General features: G+C 47.5%; 3 protein-coding genes across 3 annotated transcripts; 2 read left to right on the top strand and 1 right to left on the bottom strand.

The window, feature by feature from the left end:
* Window positions 1-776: 776 nt before the first annotated feature.
* LOC100072585 (solute carrier family 12 member 3) lies at window positions 777-10,804 on the top strand. The gene is made up of 26 exons (XM_070239633.1): window positions 777-907; window positions 1,148-1,428; window positions 1,594-1,725; window positions 1,876-1,951; window positions 2,043-2,138; window positions 2,233-2,372; window positions 2,538-2,654; window positions 3,469-3,580; window positions 3,916-4,046; window positions 4,124-4,208; window positions 4,570-4,721; window positions 4,957-5,064; window positions 5,576-5,699; window positions 6,002-6,103; window positions 6,240-6,395; window positions 6,558-6,657; window positions 7,219-7,330; window positions 7,525-7,647; window positions 7,729-7,835; window positions 8,016-8,098; window positions 8,938-9,024; window positions 9,259-9,370; window positions 9,517-9,603; window positions 10,002-10,143; window positions 10,242-10,309; window positions 10,424-10,804. The coding sequence occupies exons 2-26, from the start codon at window positions 1,171-1,173 to the stop codon at window positions 10,563-10,565; spliced, it is 2,952 nt and encodes a 983-aa protein (XP_070095734.1). The 5' UTR covers window positions 777-907; window positions 1,148-1,170; the 3' UTR covers window positions 10,566-10,804.
* Window positions 10,805-15,014: 4,210 nt separating this feature from the next.
* OSGEP (O-sialoglycoprotein endopeptidase) lies at window positions 15,015-23,980 on the bottom strand. Its single transcript, XM_001505133.6, has 11 exons — window positions 23,401-23,980; window positions 21,872-21,991; window positions 19,029-19,204; window positions 17,065-17,160; window positions 16,879-16,928; window positions 16,664-16,742; window positions 16,050-16,115; window positions 15,864-15,954; window positions 15,552-15,627; window positions 15,362-15,460; window positions 15,015-15,215 (listed from the first exon to the last, which is right to left on the bottom strand). Exons 1-11 carry the CDS (start codon window positions 23,513-23,515, stop codon window positions 15,176-15,178), a joined length of 1,008 nt encoding a protein of 335 aa, XP_001505183.2. The 5' UTR covers window positions 23,516-23,980; the 3' UTR covers window positions 15,015-15,175.
* On the top strand, window positions 23,968-26,929 carry APEX1 (apurinic/apyrimidinic endodeoxyribonuclease 1). The gene is made up of 5 exons (XM_001505131.6): window positions 23,968-24,152; window positions 24,462-24,587; window positions 24,800-24,987; window positions 25,797-25,989; window positions 26,127-26,929. Exons 1-5 carry the CDS (start codon window positions 24,005-24,007, stop codon window positions 26,642-26,644), a joined length of 1,173 nt encoding a protein of 390 aa, XP_001505181.4. The 5' UTR covers window positions 23,968-24,004; the 3' UTR covers window positions 26,645-26,929.
* Window positions 26,930-26,946: the final 17 nt, after the last annotated feature.

Raw genomic sequence — 26,946 nt, forward strand, 5'->3', positions numbered from 1 at the left:
TCCGGGTGCCCGAAGTCTGACACCTAATCCCTTGGGCCCCGTCCGGAGACGACCTCCTCCCCCCTTCCACCTGTAGGTCATGGTGCTGAGCGAGGCAAATTCGCAGGCCAAGGAGGATGTGGGGATCGGATGGAGGGAGCCAGGCCAGAAAGGCTTCGTTCACCTGACCCGGCTGAAGGGAGCGGGTAAAGAGAGTCCAGACTCTGCAGACCCTCAAGAACGTGGGGCGATAGGAGCGACGCCTGTGTTTTGGGTCAGTCCTGGGCTTTGACTGTCCATTTTTCTGTGCACGATAAAGCTGGGACCCTGGAGCGGACAATATAGTACCGACGGGAAACGCAAACGTAACCCGGCTGGGTCCACCTAAGGGCGGAGGCAGGGGGAGGTAAAGGGGCAGGGATCAGGGCTACTGACCCTAGGTGACCCACATCCAGCGCGTAGTTTCCTCCCTGTCCCGAGGTGAGATAGCTAAACCCAAACCTGTGTCTTCAGAAGAGCCTGGAGTTGTCTCTCACCTTGGTCGCTGGGAGGAGGACCAGACAATGGAAAGTGCAGATTATCTCAGCTGCTGAGGGACGAGAGTCCTGGACTGGATGGGCTGGGGGCGCGCAAGCCTTCTCACTGTTTGAGGCAGGACACCAACGGCCACTTCCTCTACCAGGGACAACAGCTTTTATCCTGAGACCCCCTAAATCCGGGCAATCACTTTCGCTGCAGTTCCAGGAAGGAATTTATGGGAAGGGAGCGGTGATACCCTTTCGCTCCCCTCTCCCACAGATGTAGGACAGGCCAAGGACTGCTAGAGGTGGATTCCCTGGCCTATAAAAAGGCTAGTCCAGGCTGGATAGATTGACTCAACAAGCAGACTTAACCAGGGGGCGAAGCAAGATTGTTCCTCACAGCTCAGGTGAGAGGAGTGGCGTCTGTAGGGGAGGGGTGAGAAAGTGGCTTGCTCCGCACAGCAGCGGGCCTCTTGCTTTCGGAGCTGTCCCTGTTCTCCATTGGACACTGGGGTACCCTCTCCGACCCTGGGTAGCATTTTTGGGGTGAGCCCAACCTGTGGGTGCACTCCCCGAAATGGTTCGACAGAGAGAGGCAGCCTGTGGTTGTCCTGCATAGTGACCAGCCTCTGCACCCGCTCCCCCAGTTTGGACATTTCAGACTCTTCTTATGGCCTCCCAGCAGAGAGACTATGAGGCCAGCACCTTGAGCTTCCACCAGGAAGAGGAGGAACAGCCATCTGGCAGAGACTCACCTAAGTGCAACCTCTGCCCTTGCCTCACCTACAAGGACAAGGACACTGGACCAAGCTCTGGGTTCTATGCCAGGTCTATGGTCCTAGGATGGCTCTGCTGCAGCTGCTTGTCTCTGGAGGCTCTGCACAGCAACACCACCGAAAGATGCATGCCCCGCGGTGAACCCCCGAAGGTTGGATAAAACCTGCTGTTCTGGGCCATGTCCACCCTCCATTAAAGCCTTGGGTCCGACCTCCCGCCATAGCACCTCCAGGTCTATTAGTGGTCCTTCTGGTTGCTGATAAGGGGGCTGGGGAGGGGTCTTGGCATCTCAGCTGCTCTGTGCTGTCTCTCTCAGCCAGGGAGTAGTGTGGCTTCCACCTCTGCAGAGGAGCCTTGCACCCAGCCACACTCCCAAGATGATTCAGAGAATTCGGGAGCCAGGCCTGGCAAGGCCCCACTGTGCTTCGGCTGGGTCATGGGAGTCATGGTAATGGATGGGAGCTCAGGGTTTCCAAAGGATGGGGATCTAGGCTGGGGAGAGTGAACCTCACTCCAGAGGAGAGGAGGGCACAGCTGAGGGAGAGAGGAGGGGGCTGAGGGTAACCTCAGTTCCTTCCTGACCACCCTGCTCCCCTAGATCCGCTGCATGCTCCACATGTGGAGTGTCATCCTCTATCTACGGCTGCCTTGGATCACTGCTCAGGCAGGCATAGGTATGAGCCCAGGACTCTGCTGGCCAGTAGGAAGGGATTCTGGGCACAGCCTGAATAAATTAAAGGAGCCCCATTCCCATGCCCACCGCAGGGCTCACATGGCTCATTATCCTGCTCTCGGCTTCAGTCACTACTATCACCGGCATGTCTATCTCAGCCATCTCCACCAACAGCAAAGTCAAGGCTGGTGCGTTTGTTGCGACAATGCTCTCTCTCAGGGCTCCCAGTCCTGTAACGAATTGCTGAGACCACAGACTGGCTCTGCTTTCCTCTCCTCTCAGGTAGCAAGTTCTTCCTGATCTCACGCAGCCTGGGTCCAGAGCTTGGCAGTTCCATCGGGATCATCTTCGCTTTTGCAAACTCGGTAGCTGTGGCTATGCACACAGTGGGCTTCGCGGAGACCCTTTTGGATCGGCTCCGGGTAATGCCCATCCTCTCCCTTGGTGCACCCTCTTTTCAAGTTGGCTGACCACTCAGCCTGCACTTTGTGTGACTCCAGCCTGGGCAAGTCATTTTAAGAATCAAATGGAGGCATCAAATCAGCCAACAGAGTCTCCGTGACCCACCCTGTGTTCTGCCCCTCCAGGACCACAAGGTGCAGCTGCTGAACATAGATCCGGAAAATGAGTTGCAGGTGGTGGGCATGGTGATCGTGACCATCCTTCTGGGCGTGGCACTGGCCAGTGTGGAGTGGGAGTCTAAGGCAGGTGCAGGAGAATCGAGGTGGGGGTGAGAAGGCTGAGGGGGTTGTGGTGAGAACTGAACAGATCTGGGAAGGGCCAAATGTGGGGAGATGTAGGGGTGTGTGTGTGTGTGTGTACCTGGCAGAGCAGATTTAGAGAGACCCAGACCTGAAGCTAGACAGTTCTGCTGGGAGAATCTCCACATATCAGTTCTTCAAGGGGAAAGTAAGGAGAACTCATTTTTTTTTGTTTTTTTTCCACTTTTTTTTTTTGAGGAAGATTAGCCCTGAGCTAACATCTGCTGCCAATCTTCCTCTTTTTGCTGAGGAAGATTGTCCCTGAGCTAACATCTGTGTCTATCTTCCTCTGCTTTATGTGTGGGACGCCTGCCACAGCATGGCTTGACAAGCAGTGCATATGTTCACACCCGGGATCTGGGCCGGCGAACTCCAGCCGCCCAAGCAGAATGTGTGCACTTAACTGCTGCACCACCAGGCTCATTCTGACGATCTGTTGGGCTGAGCACTAGACAAGACTGCTAGATTAGAAATGCCCTTTTTCTTGCTCCCAGATATTTACAATCTTGAGATTCACCCCTCTGGCATGGGAAGGGACACTTTGCAGTTTGAAGCAAGAAGGAAAAGGACACCCATTTCGCCAGACTCTTTTATGGGAAGAGGCTGGTGGGAAAGGGAACTGGAGGCTGAAGAGGAGAGTGAAGACGAGACAAGGAGACTGAGGAATGAGGAGCTGGAGGAGTAATTACTTCTCCTCTTCTACTCACATTTCTCTCTCTTTCTCTCTCTTTTTTTTTTCTCACCCATGGTACTCCAGGCCCAAATTATCTTCTTCTTCTTGATCCTCCTCTCTTTTATCAACTACCTGCTGGGGACACTCCTTCCCACAAACCCCAGCCGACAAGCCACTGGCTTCTTTGGGTACCAAGGTGAGACAGTGGGAAGCTGGCTGAGAAATGTATGAAAGGGAATGAAACCTCAGAATGTTACCTCCCCTTGGAGCAGGGGACCTCATTAGCCCAAACCTCTTCAGAAAAGACCCCTTGATTTCTGATTCTTTATGTCATTTGCAAGTTGAACATCACCCCATTCAGAGTCCTATAAGTCCCTGGGGTGGCTAGTTTACAAAATTCCCTTATTCTTCCCAGCCTAACCTAAGTCACTAACACCAAACTGAGTGGAAGGGTAATGACCTTGGATGAATGAAGGGAAGCCAGGAGGTGCTCCTTAAAACCCCATCTTTTCTCTCTCTTCTTTTATGTAGGAAGCATTTTATTGGAAAATATGGTCCCTCAGTGGCGTGGTCCAGAGGGTAGTTTCTTTGGTATGTTTTCCATCTTCTTCTCCTCAGCCACTGGGTTACTCACTGGGACCAATATCTCAGAGGATCTCAAGGTGAGAAACGTCCAGGCACAGAGCACACTCTGTCTCCCCTTTTGTGTCTCCACTAACGGTTCAACTTTTGTTCCCAGGATCCTGCTACAGCTATCCCCAAAGGAACCCTCCTTGCTATCATGTGGACCACACTCTCCTACCTGGGCATCTCTGCCACCATTGGTAAGGCCCTCTACGCCTGCCTTCTGTGCAGAATGGCCTGGAGCTCTGGTTTCTGCCTCTCTGAGGGGCTAGGGTATAGTGATGAAATGAGCAAGAGGCATTCATCAGTCACATTAAAAGTAGTTTACATGCTGGTAGTGCCGCCCCCCCCCCACCCCCCCCCGCATCTTCCTTCACCATTTCTCCCCATCCCTCATATCATTAATGAATTTTATGGTGTTCTTTGATTCTCAAATTTGGTGCCCCACTCATGCACACATTTCCATTCCCCTCTTTGGCACTGGTAGTACCTAGATAGTCCTACTGCTTTGGAATGGGGGTCTCTCCCCATGAAGGAGTGTGTCCTCAATCTCATTTTCAGGCTCCTGTATGATTCGAGATGCTTCAGGAAATATGACTGACATGGGTGTGTGGAATGGGAGCTGCCTGGGGCCAGAGTGCCAGTATGGTTGGGATTTCAGCAGTTGTCGAGAACGAGGGTCCTGCCTCTATGGGCTCTCTAATCACTACCAGGTGAGTGAACGAGGTGACGAGTAGGCAGATGAATCTTATCTAGCCCATTGCCTGGCAGGGTGGATGCTCAAAAACAGTAATGACATAAGTGGATTCATGTCGGTGGGGTAAAACCTTCAAAAATGGAATAAAATTCATATGCCCTACAAATTCTAGGAAAGCTAGAGGAAAATATGGGTGGAATGCATTGCTTCTGGAATGCACTGATTTCTGCCTCTGCCTGCCCTCTCCTCAGGCCATGAGCATGGTGTCTGCCTTCAGCCCCCTGACGTCTGCTGGAGTCTTCTGTGCCGCACTGTCCTCTGCCCTTTCCTGCTTTGTTTCAGCCCCCAAAGTCTTCCAGGTTAGTTAGCATCTTACCAAGAGGCTTGGGGGAGAAAGGAAAGAATGTAAGCAGACAGGGCCACCTCAAAAATATAATCTTTGGGGGAGGAGCAAAAGAAGGCTCAGTCTCAGCAAACCATGAGTTAGATGGTGACTTAGGGAGATGGAGATGACGGTGTTTGGCTGGTGTTTAAGAGAGGATCCAAGCTCACACAGCAAATTCAGAGAAGAAGATGGAAAACATACCAAAGAAACTACCCTCTGGATCATGCCACTGGGGGATTTGCCTGAAAATCAAGGCAAAATTTGGGGAGGATGTCACTCTTCCATCTGCCTCCTTTCTCTGTTTTTCCCATCCCACATTCTGAGGGGTCTCCCGCTACTCCTCTATCGTTTCTTCCTTTTAAGACCCCTAAGCTCCCTCATCTCTTCCCTCTGTGCTCCCCACTCTCTCTCGCCTCTTTAGAGTAGGGGGCTCCTCATTCTCCCTCTCCCTGGGACCCTCCCCCAATGATCATGCTTTCTTATAGTGGCTGTGCCAGGATAAACTGTATCCAGTCATTGGCTTTTTCGGGAAAGGCTATGGCAAGAAGCATGAACCTCTGCGAGGCTATCTGTTCACCTTTCTCATTGCTGTAGGTTTCATCCTTACTGGTGAGTACTTCTCCTCCACCCCCTACATGTGGCTTCATTAATCACCTGTCCCCTCATGCCCTCCACTGCCCTACCTTTGGCTTTTAGGGCCTGACTCTAAAGCTTTTCTATCTCTCTAGTCATGATAGTGGGTGGAAACATCTGCTAACTTGGTGGTGGTGTGTGTGGAAGGTGGAGTGGGGACTAGGGAATAGAGATTGTGGGGAAACGGAAGCCAGAAGATGATGTCCTTGACTCTTCAGACCTGGATCCCATGGCTCCAGTTTGGAGACTGACCTTCTGACCTTTCATCTCTCCCAAAGGTGATCTGAACACCATTGCTGCCATCATCTCCAACTTTTACCTCTGCTCCTATGCCCTTGTTAACTTCGGCTGTTTCCACGCCTCCCTTAGCCAGTCGCCTGGTTAGTATGGGCAGGTGTTGGGGTCAGGCCCAAGGCTGGGAGGACCTCGAAGGGTTGAAGGAACATCCTTGGGGTGCAAGGGTGGGTGGTAGTGAGGCTTAGATAAGGGATGGGCTGCATTCACTCTCCCCTGCAGGCTGGCGCCCTTCCTTCTGCTGGTATAGTCCCTGGCTCTCCCTTCTGGGCTCTCTGCTCTGCCTGCTCATCATGTTCCTCCTCAACTGGTGGGCAGCACTCATTGCTGTGTTGCTTATCCTTCTGCTGCTGTTCTATGCTTTCCATAAGAAACCTGGTGAGTGAGCGGGCAGGTGGGTAAGGGAATGAGGGAGTGACCTACAGTGAGGCTGACCCCGTAAGAAGCCCAGAACTACCAATAGTAAACCTTGTTTCCTCTCCTACCTGACAAGTGAGGCCCCACCTCTAATCATTCTGCACCATCCCTTCCTCTGCACAGATGTGAACAGGGGCTCTTCGGTCCAGGTGGGCACCTATCGTATGGCGCTGTCCTACTTAGTGAGCCTGACCAATGTGCAGGACCACGTCAAGAACTTCCGGTGAGGGAGTCTCTAGACCAGAGGTTGAAAACTGGTGGCCTCTGGATTGGATTTTGCCTGCAAATGAGTTTTGTTCAGATTGGACAGCATTTACAATTTTTAAAATTGATTGCCAAAATTTAATATGCATCTGGTAGTCCTGGGCCTTCACACCACATGACATACTTGGCTGGAGTCAAGTAGCTGCTGTCCCATGGGTCAGGGCAGGTGCTCTCCAGTTTGCCACTGTTCCCACTTGGCCTACTTTATTCTTTGATGTTATAAGACTGGTTCTTGCAGGCTTTTGAGTTTGCAATTCCTGCTATAGACATAAAAGGAAACCAGCTTCCTAAAACCTGGAGGCAAAGGAAGGGAACAGCATTCTAGTAGGGTAGAGAGAGCAGGGTTCCCTAAGGAGGGGGTACTCCATGGCAGGACAGATGCCACAGGAATCAGGATTCCCAGCTCCCCTCATCATGCTGTGAGATGGAGAAGCCTCTCTAATACTCTTGGTTTCTCCCGAAAATCCCCCAATGGGGAAGATCACTGCTCTGAACATCATCCCTGCCTTCGTCTCCATAGGCCACAGTGCCTAGTGCTAACTGGCCCCCCTAGCCAGCGTCCAGCCTTGGTGGATTTTGTGGGTGCCCTCACCAAGAAAACGAGTCTCATGATCTGTGGGAATGTGGTCTTGGTAAGCGAAGTGGGAATGGCCTCTCGGTGGGAGGGGACTGAGGTTCAAGGCTTTAGGCTAGAGGGAAGAGAAAGGGGAGATCAACAGGTATGTTGATCGGGAGCTCAGAGAACTTAGCGAGCAGTGAGGGGCGGCAGAAGGATGCCTTAAGGAAGGGATAGTCCCTAGTCTACATTTCTGCCTCCCCCTCTTAGGAGCCCCAAGCCATTCAAGAGTCTGAGAATCATGTCAACTGGTTAAATGTCCGGAAGATTCGTTCATTCTATACAGTCATATCTGCCCCCAGGCTACGGTCTGGGGCCCAGAGCCTCATGCAGGTCAGCCTGCCAAACTTCATCACTTGTCACCCCTGCCCAAGGTACTATATTCCCTTCTTTCCTCATTGCCTCTCCTGCTAGGTTGCAGGTTTGGGCCAACTGAAGCCCAATTTGCTGGTTTTGGGATATAAGCAAAACTGGCAGGAGGTGCAGATATCAGCTGTGGAAGACTATGTCGGCATTCTACAGTAAGTGCTGGCAGGAAGGTGAAGATGGGCTTACAGATGGTCAGGAACCAGAGAAGGAGGAAATATCATCATGGTGAAGCCCCCTTCCCTCCAATGACCCAGGAGTACCTGTGTCCCCAAGAAGGGGAGCTCCCCTCTCTTCAGCTCTTGCTCCTAATCTCCTTTCTTACCCCCATAAAGTGATGCCTTGGACTACAACTATGGTGTCTGCATCTTAAGGATGCCAGGGGGCTTAAGCCCGGCTACCCAACATCAAGCTCAAGGTGAGTCAAAAAAGGTGGGCCTGATTAGGCACACATCTGTGGTGATGGATTGGAATTAGTCTTTGGGTGGTTAACATGATGTAATCTACACAGAATTTGAAATATATTATGATGTACACCTGAAAGTTAAAAAAAAAAGGGTAAGCCTAAGAAAAGGATAAGGTGTAGGAGGTACAGAAATTGGCTCTCAAAGACAGACACAGGAGGCAAGTCCATTTGTTTAGTTACCAAGGCTTGAGACCGAAGAGAATCAGGGACCAGAATGTGAGCAAAATGAATTTTGCTTAGGAGCTGGGGGAAAACTTTAAAGATATCTTCTCAATTCAGGTGGCAGAAATGTGGATCACAAGATACAAAGTAGCAGGGTGGATGTGACCAGGAGGGGGTGGCCCAATTCCAGAGCAGGGTTTCTGGCACTACCCCAATTCTGGTAGTACCTCACGTCTAACTAGCTTGCACTTGGGGTGTCTGCATTGAATGGGCGGCTTGAGAAAGGATGCAAAAAGACAGCATTGTTTTGTGTCATACCCCCCACCTTTCCCAGTAAACCCAAGCTTTTCTGATTCCATAGGAATGGATTCTCAGAAGGGAGAGGAGGCCAATCCTAAAACAGATCCTGTTTTAGGGGAAATAGGGAGTGGGGAAGAGAATAAATAGGCACCCAGTAAAGGGAACAGAAAAGGGTGTGTGGTTAGTCAATGGAGAGAGAAGCCACATGACATTTCTCTGGGATAGCAACAATTTTCTTCTGGGAGGGGAAGGTATGATATTGAATTGGGAGCAATCACTCAGCTGGATAAGGAGTTTGTCTTATTCTTTTCCTCTCTCTTCTTGGGCAGTATCCTTACACCGGCAGCCTCAAACCCTGTTCCAGTCCAGGCAGGGCTGGCGGACAGTGGATGTGTACTGGCTCAGTGACGATGGAGGTAGGGACTCTCTGGCTCCCTAAAAAGCCCCAATTCCTCTCCAAGTTCCAGGGGAGAACAGGAAAGGGAGGATGGGGACATAAACACCAGGGAGGACTTCAGAACAAACTGCATTTACAAAGTACCCAGTGCCCTCCTCCCATTTCGGAGGCCTTCACACTTTGCTCCCTTTCCCAGTTCCCAAGAGAAGGCAGGCAGGGAGGCTGCCCATCTCCTCTCCTCTTATCTTCACAGGGCTGACTATGCTGATCCCCTATCTACTGACACACACACAAAAATGGGCTCGATGTCCTGTGCGAGTTTTTGTGAGCAGCCCCCGTGAGCAGCTAGAGGATAAACACAAAGAGTGAGCACTTCACGAAAACCGAAGGTTATGGCCTAAAGACAGGAAGGGGAGGGGAGGGTATTGGGCCACTTGCTACAGATGGAAGGATAGGAAAGGTGCTGGGAAATGTAGGCAAAATGTCCATTTCCTCTCTTGTCTTGCCCTAGGATACATTCCCTCCTCAGAAGGTTCAGCCTTGGCTTCCAACATGTGACTGTACTACCTGAGCTCACGGGCAAACCTCAAGAGACAAGGTCAGGACCAACCCCCTACCCCATACGCCTCTTCCCTTCCTGTCTTCCTTCTTCACAGCTAAGAACCTAAAGGAGCAAGTGTCAGAAAAGCTATAACTGAACTGAATATTCTGGCAAGAAAAAGGGGAGAGAGGGAGGATGGGCTGAAGTCTGACGAAAGAGGACCGCAGTGAGGAGTTCTGGCTGGGGGGCAAGAGTAGCTGTAGTCTCTACCTACATCTGAATGGGTTTCTGGTTACCATTTTGGAAGAAATCCAAGAGTTTAGGCAACAAAACAAAGAAAAACCGAAGAGTGAAGAAGCCCTATTGTTCCTAAATCCCTGAGCACAGAAATTTCAGGGGACAACAGATACTCTCTGCTTCTTGCTGAATCAATCTGGGGTTTCCTTTCTCTGCAGCCAAAAGGCTTTCGAAGACTTGGTGGCCTTACACTGGTTGCAGAAGCCACCACCAAAGGGGAACCTGGAATCTACCTCTCTCAATACTCCTGCTCCTTCAGGCTACATCTCTGAGCAGGACCTGCAGGCGAACCAAAAGCAGGTATATAGGAACAGGGCCAGCAGTGGGGCAATTGTCCCAGAGTAGGAACTGATAACGGCACCCACCTTGTCCTCTGCTTGTTCTTCCTAACCACGTAGTCGGAGTGGCACATGTGTCTTCATGAAGTCCTACGGCAATATTCCCAGGACGCTGCCCTCATAGTCATGTGAGTCTGGGAGAATTCCAAACTGCAGGGGTGTAGATCCCAGGGAAAGGTCTAGTCTGATGACTAGATAAGCTGAGGAACAGGTTCTATCCCTCACACTGCCTTTCACAACAGGAGCCTACCTCTGATCCCTCGGTCAGCCTGCCCTGGGGCCCTCTACATGACCTGGCTGGAGATGCTGTCCAGGGGCCTCACATCCCCCATTGCCTTCATTCATGGAAAACAGCAGGACTTGCTGACCACGTACTGCCAGTAAGAGACTTAGGAGAGACTGAGCTAGGAGCAGGAGTCCACAATTTAGGACTCAAGGAGTTATGTCTCTTGGCTACATAAACTTTGAGGCTATCCTTGTTCAGCCTTAAGCAAGAGCCCAAAGCTCCCTGAGGAGAGAACTCCCCTACTAAGCAATATGAACTGGGGCTACAGTGCTACAGAAGGTCCTCCCTCCAAGATCCATTCCACCCCTTAATATTAATAAAAAGTTACAAATGAAAACCTGAGGCTAATGTGTAATCACATACTTGCTGCCCATTTATAAAATTAACTCTCCAAGCTTAAACAGAGATCATTCCTGTTCTCAAATATATTCAAGGAGAGGACTTTATCTTCTTCTTTTTTTTTTTTTTAAGGTTTTATTGTTCCTTTTTTTCCCCAAAGCCTCCCGGTACAGTTGTATAATTTTAGTTGTGGGTCCTTCTAGTTGTGGTATGTGGGATGCCGCCTCAGCATGGCCTGATGAGCAGTGCCATATCCGAGCCCAGGATCCGAACCAGCAAAACCCTGGGCCGCCGAAGCAGAGCGTGTGAACTTAACCACTCAGCCATGGGGCCAGGCCCAGACTTTATCTTCTTTCTATCTTCCATCCCATAGTTTCTGACTTTAAACCTCCATGTCTTCCCACATTTTCAACCCATTTAGGTGTCTATCTTTTGTAAATGAAAAGTGTTTATTGCCACTTTCTACTTAATAAGATGTCAGAAACCTATTCTTTTCCCAAGCTCATATAATTCCAATTATTTTTTGGCCTAAGTCTTACAGTATAGTTCTTTGACTATCTTTTTGGTTTACTTCACCAGCAATTTATTCATCATTCAGCAAACACTAATTGAATGTCTACTATGTGCAAGACTATTCTAAGTACTGGGAGAGGATATGGCAATGAACAAAACACAAGAAAAATCTCCTCCTCGTGTGCAGTTTATATTCCAATGGGAGTGAACACTAATAAATAAAACTATTACATTAGGTGTTAAGTGCAATAAAGAGAAATAAAACAGAGAAAGGGCCTAGAAAGTGCTGGGGGAATGCAATTTTAAGTAGGGTTGTCAGGAAGGCCTCATTAAAGAGAAAAAAAGTTGAACAAAGACTTAAAGACCCTGATGGAGTGAGCTATACCAGAGGGAAGAGCCTTCCAAGGAGAGGGAGCGACAATTATAAAGACCCTGAGGGGTCGGCACCCCTTCACTGTTTAAGGACAAACAAAAAGGCCAGTGTTGCTAGAGCAGAGTGAACAAGGTGAGTTGCAGAAAATGAGGTCAAAGCAGTAAGTGGGACAGGGTGGGGCGGATCATGGAGAGTCTCACAGACCTTTAAAGAGCTCTAGTGTTCACTCTGATATAGGAAAAAGCAGGATTTTGAGCAGAAGAGTGACATAATCTGGCTTCCATCTTAACACTATTCATTCTGGCTGCTGGGTTGAGAACTGACTATACATGGGCAGTGGTGGAAGCAGAAAGACCAGCTACTGTAATAATCTTGCAAATAGATAATTCTGGCTTGGTCTCAGGTGGCAGTAGTGGAAGTGAGAAGGGACTCTGGATATATTCTGAAGGTAAAGTCAATGTGATTTCATAAATTGGAAGAGATGAAAGAGAGCTGTCAAAGATAATACCGAGGTGCTTTGATATGAACAACTAGAAGGATAGCGTTGTCATGAACTGAAATAGGACTGTAGCAGTAAGCTGGGGAGAAAGTTAAGTTCAATTTTGTATATGTTAAATTTGAGATGCCTATTAGGCATCTAAGTGCAGATGCCAACAGGCAGCTAGTCAGGACAGAAATCCAGGTTGGAGCTGAAAAACTGGGAGTCATCCACACTGAAATGGTTTTAACGTATAAGGCTGGATGGAATCACTGCAGGCATGTGTGTAGAGACAGTCCAAGGATTGAATTCTAGAGAGTTAATCGGTTGTGGAGATGAGGAGAAACCTGCAAAGGAGACTAAGAAAGAGCAGTCAGTAAGCTAGGAGGCAAACCAGAGAATATGTCCTAAAGCCAAGGAAAGAAAATGTTTCAAAGAGGGAGTGTCAAATGCTACTGATAGCCTATGTAAGATGAAGCAGAACGTGCCATTAGATTTAGGTTTGTGCAAGTCACTGGTGACCGTGGTAAGGACAGTCTTGGTAAAGAAGAACTAGAGGCAACTCTTTTAAGACGTTTTGCTATAAAATGGAGCAGAAAAATGGGGAACAGCTGGAAGGGGAAACGGGATGGAGAGGTTTATATATTTGTAAGATCAGGAAAATGATAGTATATTTGTGTGCTGATAGGAAGATCCAGGAGAGAAAGGGAAATTCTGACTCTACAGGAAAGAAGGGAGAATCGTTGAGATGTCCTTTCAAAGCTAGAGGATGGGATCTACTGCAAAAGTTTCTGTACAAAAGCATCGACAGTTTGTCTACAGCAGGGTTTCTCAACCTTGACACCAGTAACACTTGAGCTCAGATAATTCTTTGTTGTCAGGGACCGTGCTAAGCTTTATGTTTTTTAGCATCCCTGGCCTCTACCCAGTAGCACTGCCTCCCAGTTGTGACAACCAAATGCCCTCTGGGGAGCAAAATCAGCCCTGTTGAGAACTATTCATTTATAATAACAAGAAGGAAGCAGAGTGTATGTCTGTAAATCCCGGAAGGTGGTTGGATGTAGTGGTGGGAGCTTATGAACATTTTCTTTTTTTTTTTTTAAAGATTTTATTCTTTTCCTTTTTCTCCCCAAAGCCCCCAGTACATAGGTGTTTATGCTTCGTTGTGGGTCCTTCTAGTTGTGGCATGTGGGACGCCGCCTCAGCGTGGTTTGATGAGCAGTGCCATGTCCGCGCCCAGGATTCGAACCAACGAAACACTGGGCCGCGTGCAGCAGAGCGCACAAACTTAACCACTCGGCCACAGGGCCAGCCCCTGAACATTTTCTGATTGTTTCTATTTTCTCATTGAAATAGGAACCAAGTAAGAGTGAGAATGGGGAGAGATGGTGGAGATTTGAGGGGTCAGAAGTTATGAAACAGTTATCAGAAAAGAAGGCAAGTGAAAGGACTAGGGAATATTGCTAGGGAGCATAAAGGACCACTTAAGTTTCATGGCGATGAATTTAAAGACAAGTCAGCCTGGCTGTTTTTTGCTAGCCCTTTCCGCTGCATGGGTCTAGGCATAAAGTAGGTGAAGAGCTGAGTATGACAAAAGCAAGAGAGGCAAGGGAGATAAGTGTTTGCAATGAAATGCTTGCGACTGGAATTTAGCTGAAGAGGGGAATGAAGACATGTAGGGGATGATGGCAGTGGAAAAGAAGGAAGACCAATGGATTCATCGTAGGTTCTAGAGAGGGGAGGAAGTGCTGGATTCAGTGCACTAAAGGGAATGAACTGGAAAGACAGGAGGTAATGGCAGGAGAGTGGAATGTTTGAGACTGGGATATGAAGCAGCTGTAGGTCTAAATTATAACCAAGGGAATGAGTGGGTGAAGTAGGGGCAGACGACAAGATTACCCAAGGAGCAAAGAACTGAGAGACCAGAGTGTTAGAAGGATGATCTACATGGATATTAAAGTCATCAGGATCTATGACAGGAGTGGTATTGGCGCAGTATAGTCTAATCACATGTTTCAAAACGGATGTGTTTTAGGGATAAGAGAGAACAGTTTGAAAATAATGAGGAAACTGCCTCCAGGCCCAGTGGTACAATAAGTACGAGAGAAACCACTACCACTAGAGGGGGCAGGAGAAGCAGCGTCCTCAGGGAAAACAAGGGCTCAGAGTAGGAATGTAGAGAGAACATTCAGAGAAGAGGTTGAGGATATAGAGAATTTTGCTAATGACTGGCTATTAGTTCAGACAGCAAAGAATTTCAGAAGCTGGAAGAGGGAGGTGGATGGGGACAAAAAAGTGGGTGGAGAGCAATGGTTATTAGAGTGTAAAAGATGAGAGGGGGCAGGTGGTTCAGGCTTCTTGTGGTGACTGACGTAAACAAGATAAGGGCATGATGAGATTAGTTCTGCTAGTTGTGGGTGGGAGGGAGGCTGGGCCCCTGCTCCAACCTGCCAATGCAAGCGTGTGAGGGGTAAGTGTGTGGAGAAGGAACAGTTTTACTCTTGAGCTATCAATTAGTGTGAAATTAGACCTGGCTCCAGGCTATTTTGAGGGAAGTCCTGAGTACCTACTTCAAAGAATTTAAATGAGGTGATGAATGTAAAGCAGTTAGCACAAGGCCTGATACTAAAATATTAGTTATCATATCATAATACCATTATTAAGGGGATGTTAGAATAGTACCTAAGATCAATCTTATCTGCAGAACAGTAGCCCCCAAGGCTACCTGCAGTCGGCCAGGATGCTGCTCTGACCCCTGCCTCTTTATCCAGTCACCTCGTCAACAAGGATTTATCCAGTGCCAACTCTATATTTTTCCTGAACAATACAAGCTGATTACCAACATACAAATCCCAAAATATTTTATTGCTGAGTCATCTTGAGTTCAAATGATGGGAGAGGGGAGTCCACAGCCTTGCTAGGACTCCCATGTCAGGACACAGAGTAAGGCCCAGCGTCCTTGGGCTCCACTTAGGGCACTATCCACCTCGATCCTGTTAACCTTGTTAGTCTCTCCAGGTCACTTCTACTTCATCTGTCCGATACCTGTGAAATAATAGGAGAAATCTGGTGGACGGCTATCCCTGAGCATCTTCCATCCTTCTCTGCCCTCAGGATTCTGGACCCTCTTCCTTGCTGATTTTTGCCTACCTCCCATATAATCCTATCTAGCCCTTCCACGGGGTGCTCACCTCTGTGTGATCCCAGAGTCACTGAGCGGGGTCCTGTGTCCAGCCTGAAACATCTCCCAGCCAGCCTGGGCTATCATGGCTCCATTGTCAATGCAGAATCTGGGAAAGAGATATGAAATTTGGGATCTAACAGTGGAAAGTTATAGTAATTGGAGAAAAAAAAAAATCAAGAAAGGGAAACGGCCTTTACCTCTCATCTGTGGCAAAAAGCCGGGCTCCACGTTCCTGGCACATTGTCTCCATCATTTCCTGTAGCCTCATATTACCTATGAAGAGGTAGAGGTAGGATTAGCTTAGTTGTAGCCATTTCTCCATGGTCCAGCTGTACACCTCATGTACATTTACTTAGGAAAAGGAAGTAGGGGTCCAGGGGGTAAGGATTGGGAAACAGGACAAGAAAAGAAACTCATAATTTCCCCAAATCCTTAGAGATTTAGAACATCAGGAAGAAGATGCACGTGTCCAGCAATAGGAAAGAAGAGCACTGTTCAATGATACATACACCCCACACCTCCCACGATGAGGGCCTCCTGGGAGCCACAATGTGCCATGGCCCGCTCTGTTATCTCTACCAGCATTGCAAACACAGTTTCCTGTGAGGGACAGACAGGGTGAAAACATCAGAGGGGATCCATTATATAAAAGCTCTCCAGCCCCACCTTTCTGTCCTAGCTTTTTAGTCCATTACCTGCAGGGAGAAACACAGATCCTCGGGAGTACACTCGCCTGTGGCCAGCATGCGCTGGGCTGCATCCTGTAATTAAAGGGGAAAACAAACAGATAAAACAGTGAATAGTGGTTAGGCGATGACATGAGAGTAAAAATTAGCGCACTTGGAGGATCACTGTGTTTCACCACAATTCAATTGACCAGCACATCCCATACCACGCTTTGCCCTTCTCCGGCACCAAGCTGTAGAATGGGCAGCATTCATTCAAGATTCATTAATTAGGAATGCCTGCCCTCGCACCCCCCCATCCCTTACCCTGCTTAGCACTTACCACCAACTGATCCTTTATGTTGGATTATTTTCTCCTCTTTCTTTTTTCTTTTTTTGTTTCTTTATCTGTCTCCCCCTATTAGAACCCAAGCTCCATGTGGGTAGGGATTTTAATTTTGCTCTATGCTGTATCACTATTGCCAGGCACACAGATGTTCAATAAATATTTGCTAAATGACTTTATGTGGCATCTAATATGGGCCAGTACTATGCCATATGCTGGAAATACAATGGTGAGCAAAACAGAAATGCTTCATTAAAAAGCATGGAAGTGCCCACCTCCTCACCTCTCCCACACTCACCTCAATGAAAGACAGGATCCCTGAGAATGAGACGTCCATCCCCTTTACAGTGTATGGCAGCTCAACTAGCTTCTTGCCTCTATATGGGGATGAGTATATGAGGCACTAAGCCTGTAGTCAGCTGTCTGTTCACCCTCCCAAACCTCGTTAATATATATACAGAGAAATCCCTGAAGCCCCACCAGTCAGCTTCTTTCCACCTCGTGTCTCCTTACCGCTTCGCCATCTGTTCAATATTGTAGCCTGGACTTGGGTCATTGGAAATCTAGCAGAAGGAAAGAGAGGATGAAGTCAGATATCCAGGAAGCACAAGAGGCTAATTTACTACTTTCCCCCTCCATGTCCATGACTTCCCAGAAATTTATCCACATCTTATGTTCTCTGCAGCCTCAATGGCTTACCTTCAGCACTCGAGCAAAACGATCCAGACAATTACCCACAGCAATATCGATGGTTTCCCCAAAGATGCGGTAACGGTGTTCTGAATATGCAATCACCTAAGGGTGATGAGGATGTCCATGAAAGCTCAAGTCTGTAAAGAGGAGCATTTGGCTTTGGGGAAGAACATAGCAGAGGATCAACATGGCCACCAGAGCTTCCAATAAGAAATGGAAAAAAGTACTTTCCCAAACCCTAAATGGGTAATTTTTTATAGTTCTTATCTGAGAAGCCCATATATACCCTGAGGATTCCCAGAGCAGATTCCTAATACACAGAAGATAGTCCAGGTCAGGATAGAAGCAAACTGTCATTTCTTTTTTTTTTTTAAAGATTTTATTTTTCTTTTTTCTCCCCAAAGCCCCCCGGTACATAGTTGTGTATTTTTAATTGTGGCTCCTTCTAGTTGTGGCATGTGGGATGCTGCCTCAGCATGGCTTGATGAGCGGTGCCATGTCCGCGCCCAGGATTTGAAGTGGCGAAACCCTGGGCTGCTGAAGTGGAGCGCGTGAACTTAACCACTCAGCCATGGGGCTGGCCCCAACAAACTGTCATTTCAAATACACTGTTTTAGCTTTGAGGTTCCTGATCTATCCCTTAAAAGCAGTCTTGACAGTATGGAACAGGGAACAGGCTTTCTTGCTTGGGGGCAGGGAACCAGAGTCGTCCTAGATTATCCAACCAGGGCAGTGGTATTTGGAAACAAGAGAAGAGGCAGAGTTGAAAAACTCAGACATCTCATACTTGGTCGGACTAATAGCCCCTTCAACTCAGCACTGGCAATCAACTTATGCTCATCTTCATGTGTGATCAACTTCTGGCACAGAGAATAGTTACCACCCACTGACAGATACGTTCCATACTTCCGACAGTGAGTGCTTCCTAGGGACCCAAAGAAGTCCCCTTCCCCTCTTGGTGCTGCTGGGGATTTCCTTCCCTTCTGATATAGTTCTTACTCTGCTGTCAAAGGCTGGCAACAAAAGGGGAAGGAAAAATTCCTGCCCTTCTACTTCTGTTATCTACTCCTCTCTACCTAATCATCTTCCCTGTTTTTTACACCTAAACGGGCTTCAAAAGGGAAGAGGAAGAGAAGAGAGGCCTCTGTCACTGCTCTTCCGAGTGAACTCTCGTAAGCCTCTGCCACGGTTCATCACACGCCAAGTCCCCGCCCTTGTATGTCATCCTTCAGGCCTCAACCAGCTACTTGCCCTCTACCTGCTAAAGCTCCCAATCATTTCCACAGAATGTGTGCTTCATCTTTAATAACTATTTCACCAGATGAAGTTTTAGAACACAACCCTTTCATAAGCTGGGGACAATGACTATGTCTGATACTAACCCCATCAGGTGTTCTGTAGGAACAGGAGGGCTGGAGTTCTCCAATCCCAACCTAAAAAGGTCTTGTAAGGTATCCCAAACAACTCTGGCTTTGTCTATAAACTTAAAATACCACCTACAATTTACAGCGTTTTTTAAAGTTATTTATGTATTCACCCTCTCAGAATAACAACTTCTGTATATTTGCTACCAGTAACGTAAAACAAAACATGTAGTTATCCTACAGAAACAAATCGGATAGTGACCCTTAGTTTTAATTGCTAAGATTCATAGAAGAAATAAGCTTCAAAATAATGAAAGTGAAAATCCTTTCACTATTTTGAAGGCTTCAATCCTTACCATTCTTTCCTTTTGTAAATTGGAAATTCCTAATCTTTATAACCACATATATAAAAGTCATCTAATGTTCTGATCATCCTGCCCAAATCTGCAATGTTAGGAACTTTATTGTTGGTTTCCCAGTGCACAACATTTTAGGTTCATTTGAGCCCAACTTCATTCTTGCAGTTCCTGCCACTCAGCCAGAACATGAAAGTTGCTGGTATAGTGCCTTAGAAATTAAGAAGCAGTGGTGGAGTACTGTAAATACCTGTGTATTTCCTCCGCTGACATACAGCACAGTTGGGCTGGTGGCTCCAGTAATGAGGCGGCCCATCTCAATGTGGCCTATACAGTGGTTCACACCCAGCAATGGCTTATTCCACAGTTGGGCCACAGTACGGGCCACAACAGCCACAGAAGCCAGTGGGGCACCCATGCCGGGTCCTAGGGGGATTGAAATGGGAGTTAGAATCCTATAGAAATTGGGAAAACCAGAGCTGGGGGAAGTAAAGGATGTGAGAGGTGGGTTAGGGGTAGTGGTGGGAGCAAAGGTGAGTTGCAGGCTATTTTGACCTGGCCAAACTCTGGTTACAGGCATATGTCATTTTACTGCACTTTGCAGATACTGCATTTTTTACAAATTGAAGGTCTGTGGCAACCCTGTGTCAAGCAAGTCTACTGGCACCACTTTTCCAACAGCATTTGCTCACTTCATGTGTCTGTGTCACATCTTGGTAATTCTTGCAATATTTCAAACTTTTTCATTATTATTATATTTGTTATAATGACCTGTGATCAGTGATCTTTGATGTTACTATTCTAATTATTTTGGGGCGCCACAAACTGCACCCATATAAGAGGGTGAGCTTAATTAATAAATGTTGTGTGTGTTTGGACTGCTCCACCAACTGGCTATTTCCCCGTCTCTCTCTCCTCGGGCCTCCCTATTCCCTGAGACACAACAATATTGAAATTAGGCCAATTAATAGCCCTACAACGGCCTCTAAGCGTTCAAGTGAAAGGAAGAGTCGCACATCTCTCACTTTAAATCAAAAGCTAGAAATGATTAAGCTTAGTGAGGAAGGCATGTTAAAAGCTGAGATAAGCCAAAAGCTAGGCCTCTTGTGCCACACAGTTAGCCAAGTTGTGAATGCAAAGGAAAAGTTCTTAAAGAAAATCAAAAGTGCTACTCTAGTGAACACATGAACGATAAGAAAGCAAAACAGCCTTATTGCTGATATGGAGAAAGTTTTAGTGGTCTGGATAGAAGATCAAACCAGCCACAACACACCCTTAAGCCAAAGCCTAATCCAGAGCAAGGCCCTACCTCTCTTCAATTCTATGAAGGCAGAGAGAGGTGAGGAAGCTGCAGAAGAAAAGTGTGAAGCTAGCAGAGGTTGAAGGAAAGAAGGCATCTCCATAACATAAAAGTGCAAGGTGAAGCAGCAAGCGCTGATGTAGAAGCTGCAGCAAGTTCTCTAGAAGATCTAGCTAAGACAGTTGATGACGGTGACTACACTAAACAACAGATTCTCCATGTAAATGAAACAGCCTTCTGTTGGAAGTAGATGCCATCTAGGACTTTCATAGCATAGAGAGAAGTCAATGCCTGGCTTCAAAGCTTCAAAGGACAGGCTGACTCTCTTGTTAGAAGCTAATGCAGCTGAGGAATTTAAGTTGAAGCCAAGGCTCATTGAAATTCCAAAAATCCTAGGGTCCTTAAGAATTATGCTAAATCTACTCTGCTTGTGCTCTATAAATGGAACAACAAAGCCTGGATGATCCAAAGCCTGGATCACAACATGGTTTACTGGCAATTTTAAGCCTACTGTTGAGACCTACTGCTGAGAAAAAAAAGATTCCTTTCAAAATATTACTGCTCACTGGCAATACACCTATCAGTGCTCTGGTCACCCCAGAGCTCTGTTAGGTTAGAGATGCACAATGAGATTAATGTTATTTTCATGCCTAGTAACACAATATCTGTTCTGCGGCCCAGGGATCAAGGAGTAATTTCAACTCTCAAGTGTTATTAAGAAATATATTTCGTAAGGCTATAGCTGCCATAGATAGTGTCCTCTAATGGATCTGGGCAAAGTAAACTGAAAACCTTCTGGAAAGGATTCACCATTCTAGATGTCATTAAGAACATTAGTGAGTGATGGGAAGAGGTCAAAATATCAACATCAACAGGAGCTTGGAAGAAGTTGATTCCAAACCTCATTGATGACTTTGAGGCATTTAAGACTTCAGTGGAGGAAGTAACTACAGACGTGGTAGAAACAGCAAGAGAACTAGTATTAGAAATAGGGCCTGAAAATGTGACTCAATTGCTCCACTCTCATGATAAAACTGTAACAGAGGAGGAGTTGCTTCTTATGGATCAACAAAGAAAGTGGTTTCTTGAGATAGAATCTACTCCTGCTGAAGACACTGTGATAATTGTTGAAATGACAACAAAGGATTTAGAATATTGGACAGACTTAGTTGATAAAGTAGCAGCAGGGTTCGAGAGGATTGGCTCCAATTCTGAAAGAAGTTCTTCTGTGGGTAAAATGCTATCAAATAGCATTGCATGCGACAGAGAAATCACCTGTGAAAAGAAGTCAATCTCTGCGGCAAACTTCATCGTTGTCTCATCTTAAGAAACTGCCCCTCAGAGAGAAGGGGCAGAACCAGGGAGACCAAGTTGAGCACTTGGCCAGGGCTTGTCTTGGGCCCCAGCCTCCCAGCACCCCCCTCCCTAAAAAAGAAATTGCCCCAGTCACCCTAACCTTCAGCAGCCTCCACGGTCATCAGTCAGCAGTCATCAACACCAAGGCAAGACCCTCCACCAGCAAAGAGATTATGACTCGCTGAACGTTCAGATGAAGGTTAGCATTTTTTAATTAAGGTATGTACATTGTTTATTTCAGACATAATGCTATTGCACACTTAACAGGCTACAGTACAGTGCAAATATAACTTTCATATGTATTGGGAAATGAAAAAACTCGTGTGACTTGCTGTATTGTGATATTAGCTTTATTGCAGTAGTCTGGAACCAAACCCACAATATCTCTGGGGTATGCCAGTATATTCTTCCCTTGTCGACCATGCTCCTAGCCATACCTTTGGTGTAGGCAATGCAATCAATATCCTGGGAAGTTAATCCAGCCTCTGTAAGTGCCTCCTCCAGTAGGTCCAGGATAACAGCTCGGTGGTGCCTGGCAGTATCACCTGGAAGGAATCCTAGGAGATGGACACAGGTCAGAGATCATAGGGTTTTTCTACAGCAAAGGTAGGTAGAAGTAAAAAACAGGCATTTGAATAGTGTAGGAAGAGTCCCTTTCACTCTCCTCAAGCACCCTGTCTTCCAGGTTTCCAGATATACTTCCAGCCTATTCAACTATGCTGAACAGCTCTCAGAAACGCCCTTCTTCATACCCAACTCCTACTCAGCCTTCAGGACTCAATTCAAGTGATATCTATCTCACGGCCTTCAGTGATCTTCTCTATGACCCTACAGAACCCTGTGCACGATCGCATCATTGTATATAACATATAACCATTACAGCATTACAATTATGTGTGGTTTCCCAAGTTTTAACCAGGAGCATCTCAAAGCACTGGCTATTTTATTTATCTTTGTATTCCTGGTACCAAAATGCCTAGAAGAGTGAGTGCTAAACATACACATGCATTGTTAGTGAGTAACCTGTCACAACACCAACTGTTGACAGAGGCTTTCAGGTATATGCAAGTCAGTTGCCCTCTCCTATGTATGCAGGTGTTTGGGGGGAAGATAAGCAAGATGTAACATAATAACTTATAAATAACACTTATTAAAAGTTGTAACGTGTCTGGTAGTTTTATGTAATTCTCAAGACCCAATGATGCAGGTACTATATTATTATTTCCATTTTAAGAGTAAAGAACAGAAGTCCAAAAACAAATACTGAACATGAACTCTTCAAAGCCAGCCAGTTCTGTCTGACACCTAAGCTGGGAGTCTAAACTCCTTCTCATTTTAGAATCTTCTTTTTTGAGGAAGATTAGCCCTGAGCTAACATCTGCTGCCAATCCTCCTCTTTTTGCTGAGGAAGACTGGCCCTGAGCTCACATCTGTGCCCATCTTCCTCTACTTTCTATGTGGGACACCTACCACAGCATGGCTTTTGTCAACTGGTGCCATGTCTGCACCCTAGATCGGAACCGGCAAACACCCCCCCACCCCCCCGCCTCCCGCCACGGAGAAGCAGAACGTGGGCACTTAACCGCTGCGCCACTGGGCCGGCCCCTCATTTTAGAATATTTTGATCGTGTCTATGTTATACTTCTTATCATATTGTAAAGTTCTGTCTATATGTCAGATCCTCCAGCAGGCTCATAACATCTATTTTTGTATCCAGCAGCCAGCTAATTATTAGCACCTACAAGGCACTCAGTAAAAGCTGAAGGAACCCAAAATATCCAGCTCCAAGTGCATGTGATTCTTCTATCCATCACGTTAATACTGTCACATAATCTCAGAGACTCAGATCAAAAACTCCATGAAGGGATAATGCGCTCCATGCCCTACTTCACTAGTGTTTAGGAAGATGGAAGGTTATGCTTTGCAGAAAAGCGCGCCGCAAACTACAAGGCCTCTACTCACGCACCTGTGCCCGGAGGCGTGACGTAAGTCCGCCGCGGGTTCGCCAGCACCGTGCCATCCCGCACCACTCCCACGCCAATCTTGTTGGCGCTGCCTTCAAAACCCAGCACCGCCGGCATGGCCGAGCCTGGGAGAAAATGCCGGCAGGGCTCCTAGCTGCCAACCGAGCCGTGGAGCCCTCACCAGTCCCTGATGGGTTGCTGATTCCGGGGCGCAAAAGAAGAGGACTAGCATGCAGCTGTTAGGCAGCAGCGCGAACACGGACAGACGCCAAAGTACTCCGGCGGGTGGCGCACCCGCTGTCCCCGCCCCCGTGTCACAGCGACCCGTCAAGGCCCCTTCAAGGACCTGTCCTCCTAACTGCCAGGGACGCTGAGCCGGCATCTGCTCCTTACATCCCCATCCGTTCCTCTGCCTCTCTCCCGTAGCCCATCCCAGGCTTCTCCATTGATTTTTTCCCCTCTTGCACAGCGCTGGGATCTTCGGTCAGGGCGGCAGAATGAGTCGAGCATCTGGCACACCGATAAACAGCCCGAGCACGAAGGGTTAGGTCCTTCAGTCTCCTGGAGACAGTGGAGAAGGGCGGGAAGGCCAGGCTTCTCCGTCATATGGTGCCAGACAAACCAATCACCAGCATTCCTCCGCCACGCGATACGTACCTCAGATCACGTGACCACCCCAGTTACCCACGTGGGGCCACAACGTGCTGCATTCTTTGTGCTCTGGTGAGGAGGAGCCACTCTGGGACGCGGGCAGGTCAGAAACGGCGTTGCTGTTATTTTGCTTGTCACAGGGGCTTATCTGGACGTCTGATCAGCCAGCCTAAATCGGGACCCTTAATTAAGGCCCTCGATTGGCCAGAGGGCAGATCTCGCGAGGAGGGTACAAAGCACTATGAAATGCTCTAGTCTTGTGGGTGAGGGGCTCAAGGGCCTTTGGTGCACGGAGGCGGGGAAAGGATTCTGAGATAATGTGGTTTGAAAGGCGGGACCTGGCGCTAGGGCGCCCGAGGGAGGAGTCTTTTCCTCGGCCTCAGCTGGTTTCATGATTTTTTTGCGTCTATAGGCAACGCGATAAAAATACTGATTCGGTGGGCGACCTGGAACGGGTGCCGAAGGGCGTTCGTTACAGTGATGCCGAAGCGTGGGAAAAAGGGAGCGGTGGCAGAAGACGGAGAAGGGCCCAAGACTGGTAAGAGAATGATATGAGCCCGTCTCCCTAGAGGCTGCGATGGAGTGTTTCTGATTCGTTCGATGAACGGGAAGTAGGACAGACTAAATTCATTTTTGCAGAGTTTGTGAAAAAGTCGCCGAAACTGCACCCTCTCTGTGGGTCTGTAGTTAACTCTCCATCAGAGTTAGAAACCGCCAAACTTTCATCACTATGTATTATTCATTTTATAGAGCCAGAGGCCAAGAAGAGTAAGACAGGAACAAAGAAAAACGAAAAAGAGGCAGCAGGAGAGGGACCAGTCCTGTATGAGGACCCCCCAGACCAGAAAACCTCACCCAGTGGCAAATCAGCCACACTCAAGATCTGCTCCTGGAATGTGGATGGGCTTCGAGCCTGGATTAAGAAGAAAGGTTTAGATGTGAGTGCAATTCAAGGAAGGGAAGAGACATTCTTTAGTATTGAATGATCTAGGGGTTTAATCACCTTTTTCATTTTAGTCCCCACCATGTAGGTTTTATTTTTCCCTTGTCAGTAGTTTTCTTGTGGGAGAGGTACAAGGAGGGGCTTCACTATCTCATTCCAGTTATAGTTTTTAAAAAAAATTTTTTTGAGGAAGATTAGCCCTGAGCGAACTACTGCCAATCCTCCACTTTTTGCTGAGGAAGACTGGTCCTGAGCTAACATCCATGCCCATCTTCCTCTACTTTATATGTGGGACTCCTACCACAGCATGGCTTGCCAAGCGGTGCCATGTCCGCACCCAGGATCCGCACCAGCGAACCCTGGGCTGCTGAAGCGGAACATGCAAACTTAACTGCAGCGCTACCAGGCCAGCCCCCAACTTATAGTTCTTAAACGTCCGTTCCTTCAATTCTCTTGGCATTGTTTTAATGTCCTCATCTCTTCTCCAGCATGTTGAAAAAACCTTGTTACTGGACTTGCTCCATTTTATCTCCAGCTTATCCTCCATTTAATTAACTACTGCTTAAAAATCTTAGCTGGCTATCCATTGCTTGTTGGAAAACACATCTCAGTGTTGCTTGTAAGACTCTTCCTATCTCCATCAGTTGCCAGTTACATAATTTATAATTGTTTAAATATTGTGCTGCTAGACTGTTAACTTCTGCACAAGCAGTGTCTCACCTGTGTATCTCTATTATTTAGAACATAACTTCAGTAAATGTCTGCTGACTTGATAATGCTTTTTCTACCTTTCATTTCACTCAGTGGGTAAAGGAAGAAGCCCCAGATATCCTGTGCCTCCAAGAAACCAAGTGTTCAGAGAACAAATTACCAGCTGAACTTCAAGAGCTGCCTGGACTATCCCATCAGTACTGGTCAGCACCTTCAGACAAGGAAGGGTACAGTGGTGTGGGCCTGCTCTCCCGCCAGTGCCCACTCAAAGTCTCCTATGGCATTGGTGAGACCCTATTGATTCTTAATGCCTGAGCTCTTCCAAACCAGTTGCAAATATCACACTCAGCCCCAATTCTTGACTCCTTTATTCTGTTTTCTCTTTTATACCTCTTTATGCTGATTGTTTCATCATTTCTGTAGGCGAGGAGGAACACGATCAGGAAGGCCGAGTGATTGTGGCTGAATTTGATGCATTTGTGCTGGTAACAGCCTATGTACCTAATGCAGGCCGGGGTCTGGTGCGCTTGGAGTACCGGCAGCGCTGGGACGAAGCCTTTCGCAAGTTCCTGAAGGGCTTGGCTTCCCGCAAGCCCCTTGTGCTATGTGGGGATCTCAATGTGGCTCATGAAGAAATTGACCTTCGCAACCCCAAGGGAAACAAAAAGAATGCTGGCTTCACTCCACAAGAGCGCCAAGGCTTTGGGGAATTGCTGCAGGCTGTGCCACTGGCTGACAGTTTCCGGCACCTCTACCCCAATACAGCCTATGCCTACACCTTTTGGACCTACATGATGAATGCACGCTCCAAAAATGTGGGGTGGCGCCTTGATTACTTTTTGTTGTCTCACTCTCTGTTACCTGCATTGTGTGATAGCAAGATCCGTTCCAAGGCCCTGGGCAGTGACCACTGTCCCATCACCTTATACCTAGCACTGTGACACCTCCCCCACATCAATTCGAGCCTGGGAAATAAGCCCCCCAGACTAGCAAAGTTCTTGCCCCCCTCCCAAACTTCTTTAAAATCTGCACTGTATTTCCTTTCTGAAAATCCTTTAACGAGGCTCCTAGTGACAGACTTAGGTTTCCTTTAAGCCTGAGGTGTTGGGGTTTTTTTTCAGTGAGTTCTCTCTCCCGCTTGCTCTCTTTCTTTTTTTTTTTTACATTAAACAAAAGCTACTGATGACCTTGAACTGTCCATGTGAAAATAAAGAGCCATAGTTTGCTTTGCTGTCTTTGTATT

This window comes from Equus caballus, chromosome 1 (assembly GCF_041296265.1).
Source record: "Equus caballus isolate H_3958 breed thoroughbred chromosome 1, TB-T2T, whole genome shotgun sequence".
Lineage (NCBI taxonomy): Eukaryota > Metazoa > Chordata > Mammalia > Perissodactyla > Equidae > Equus > Equus caballus.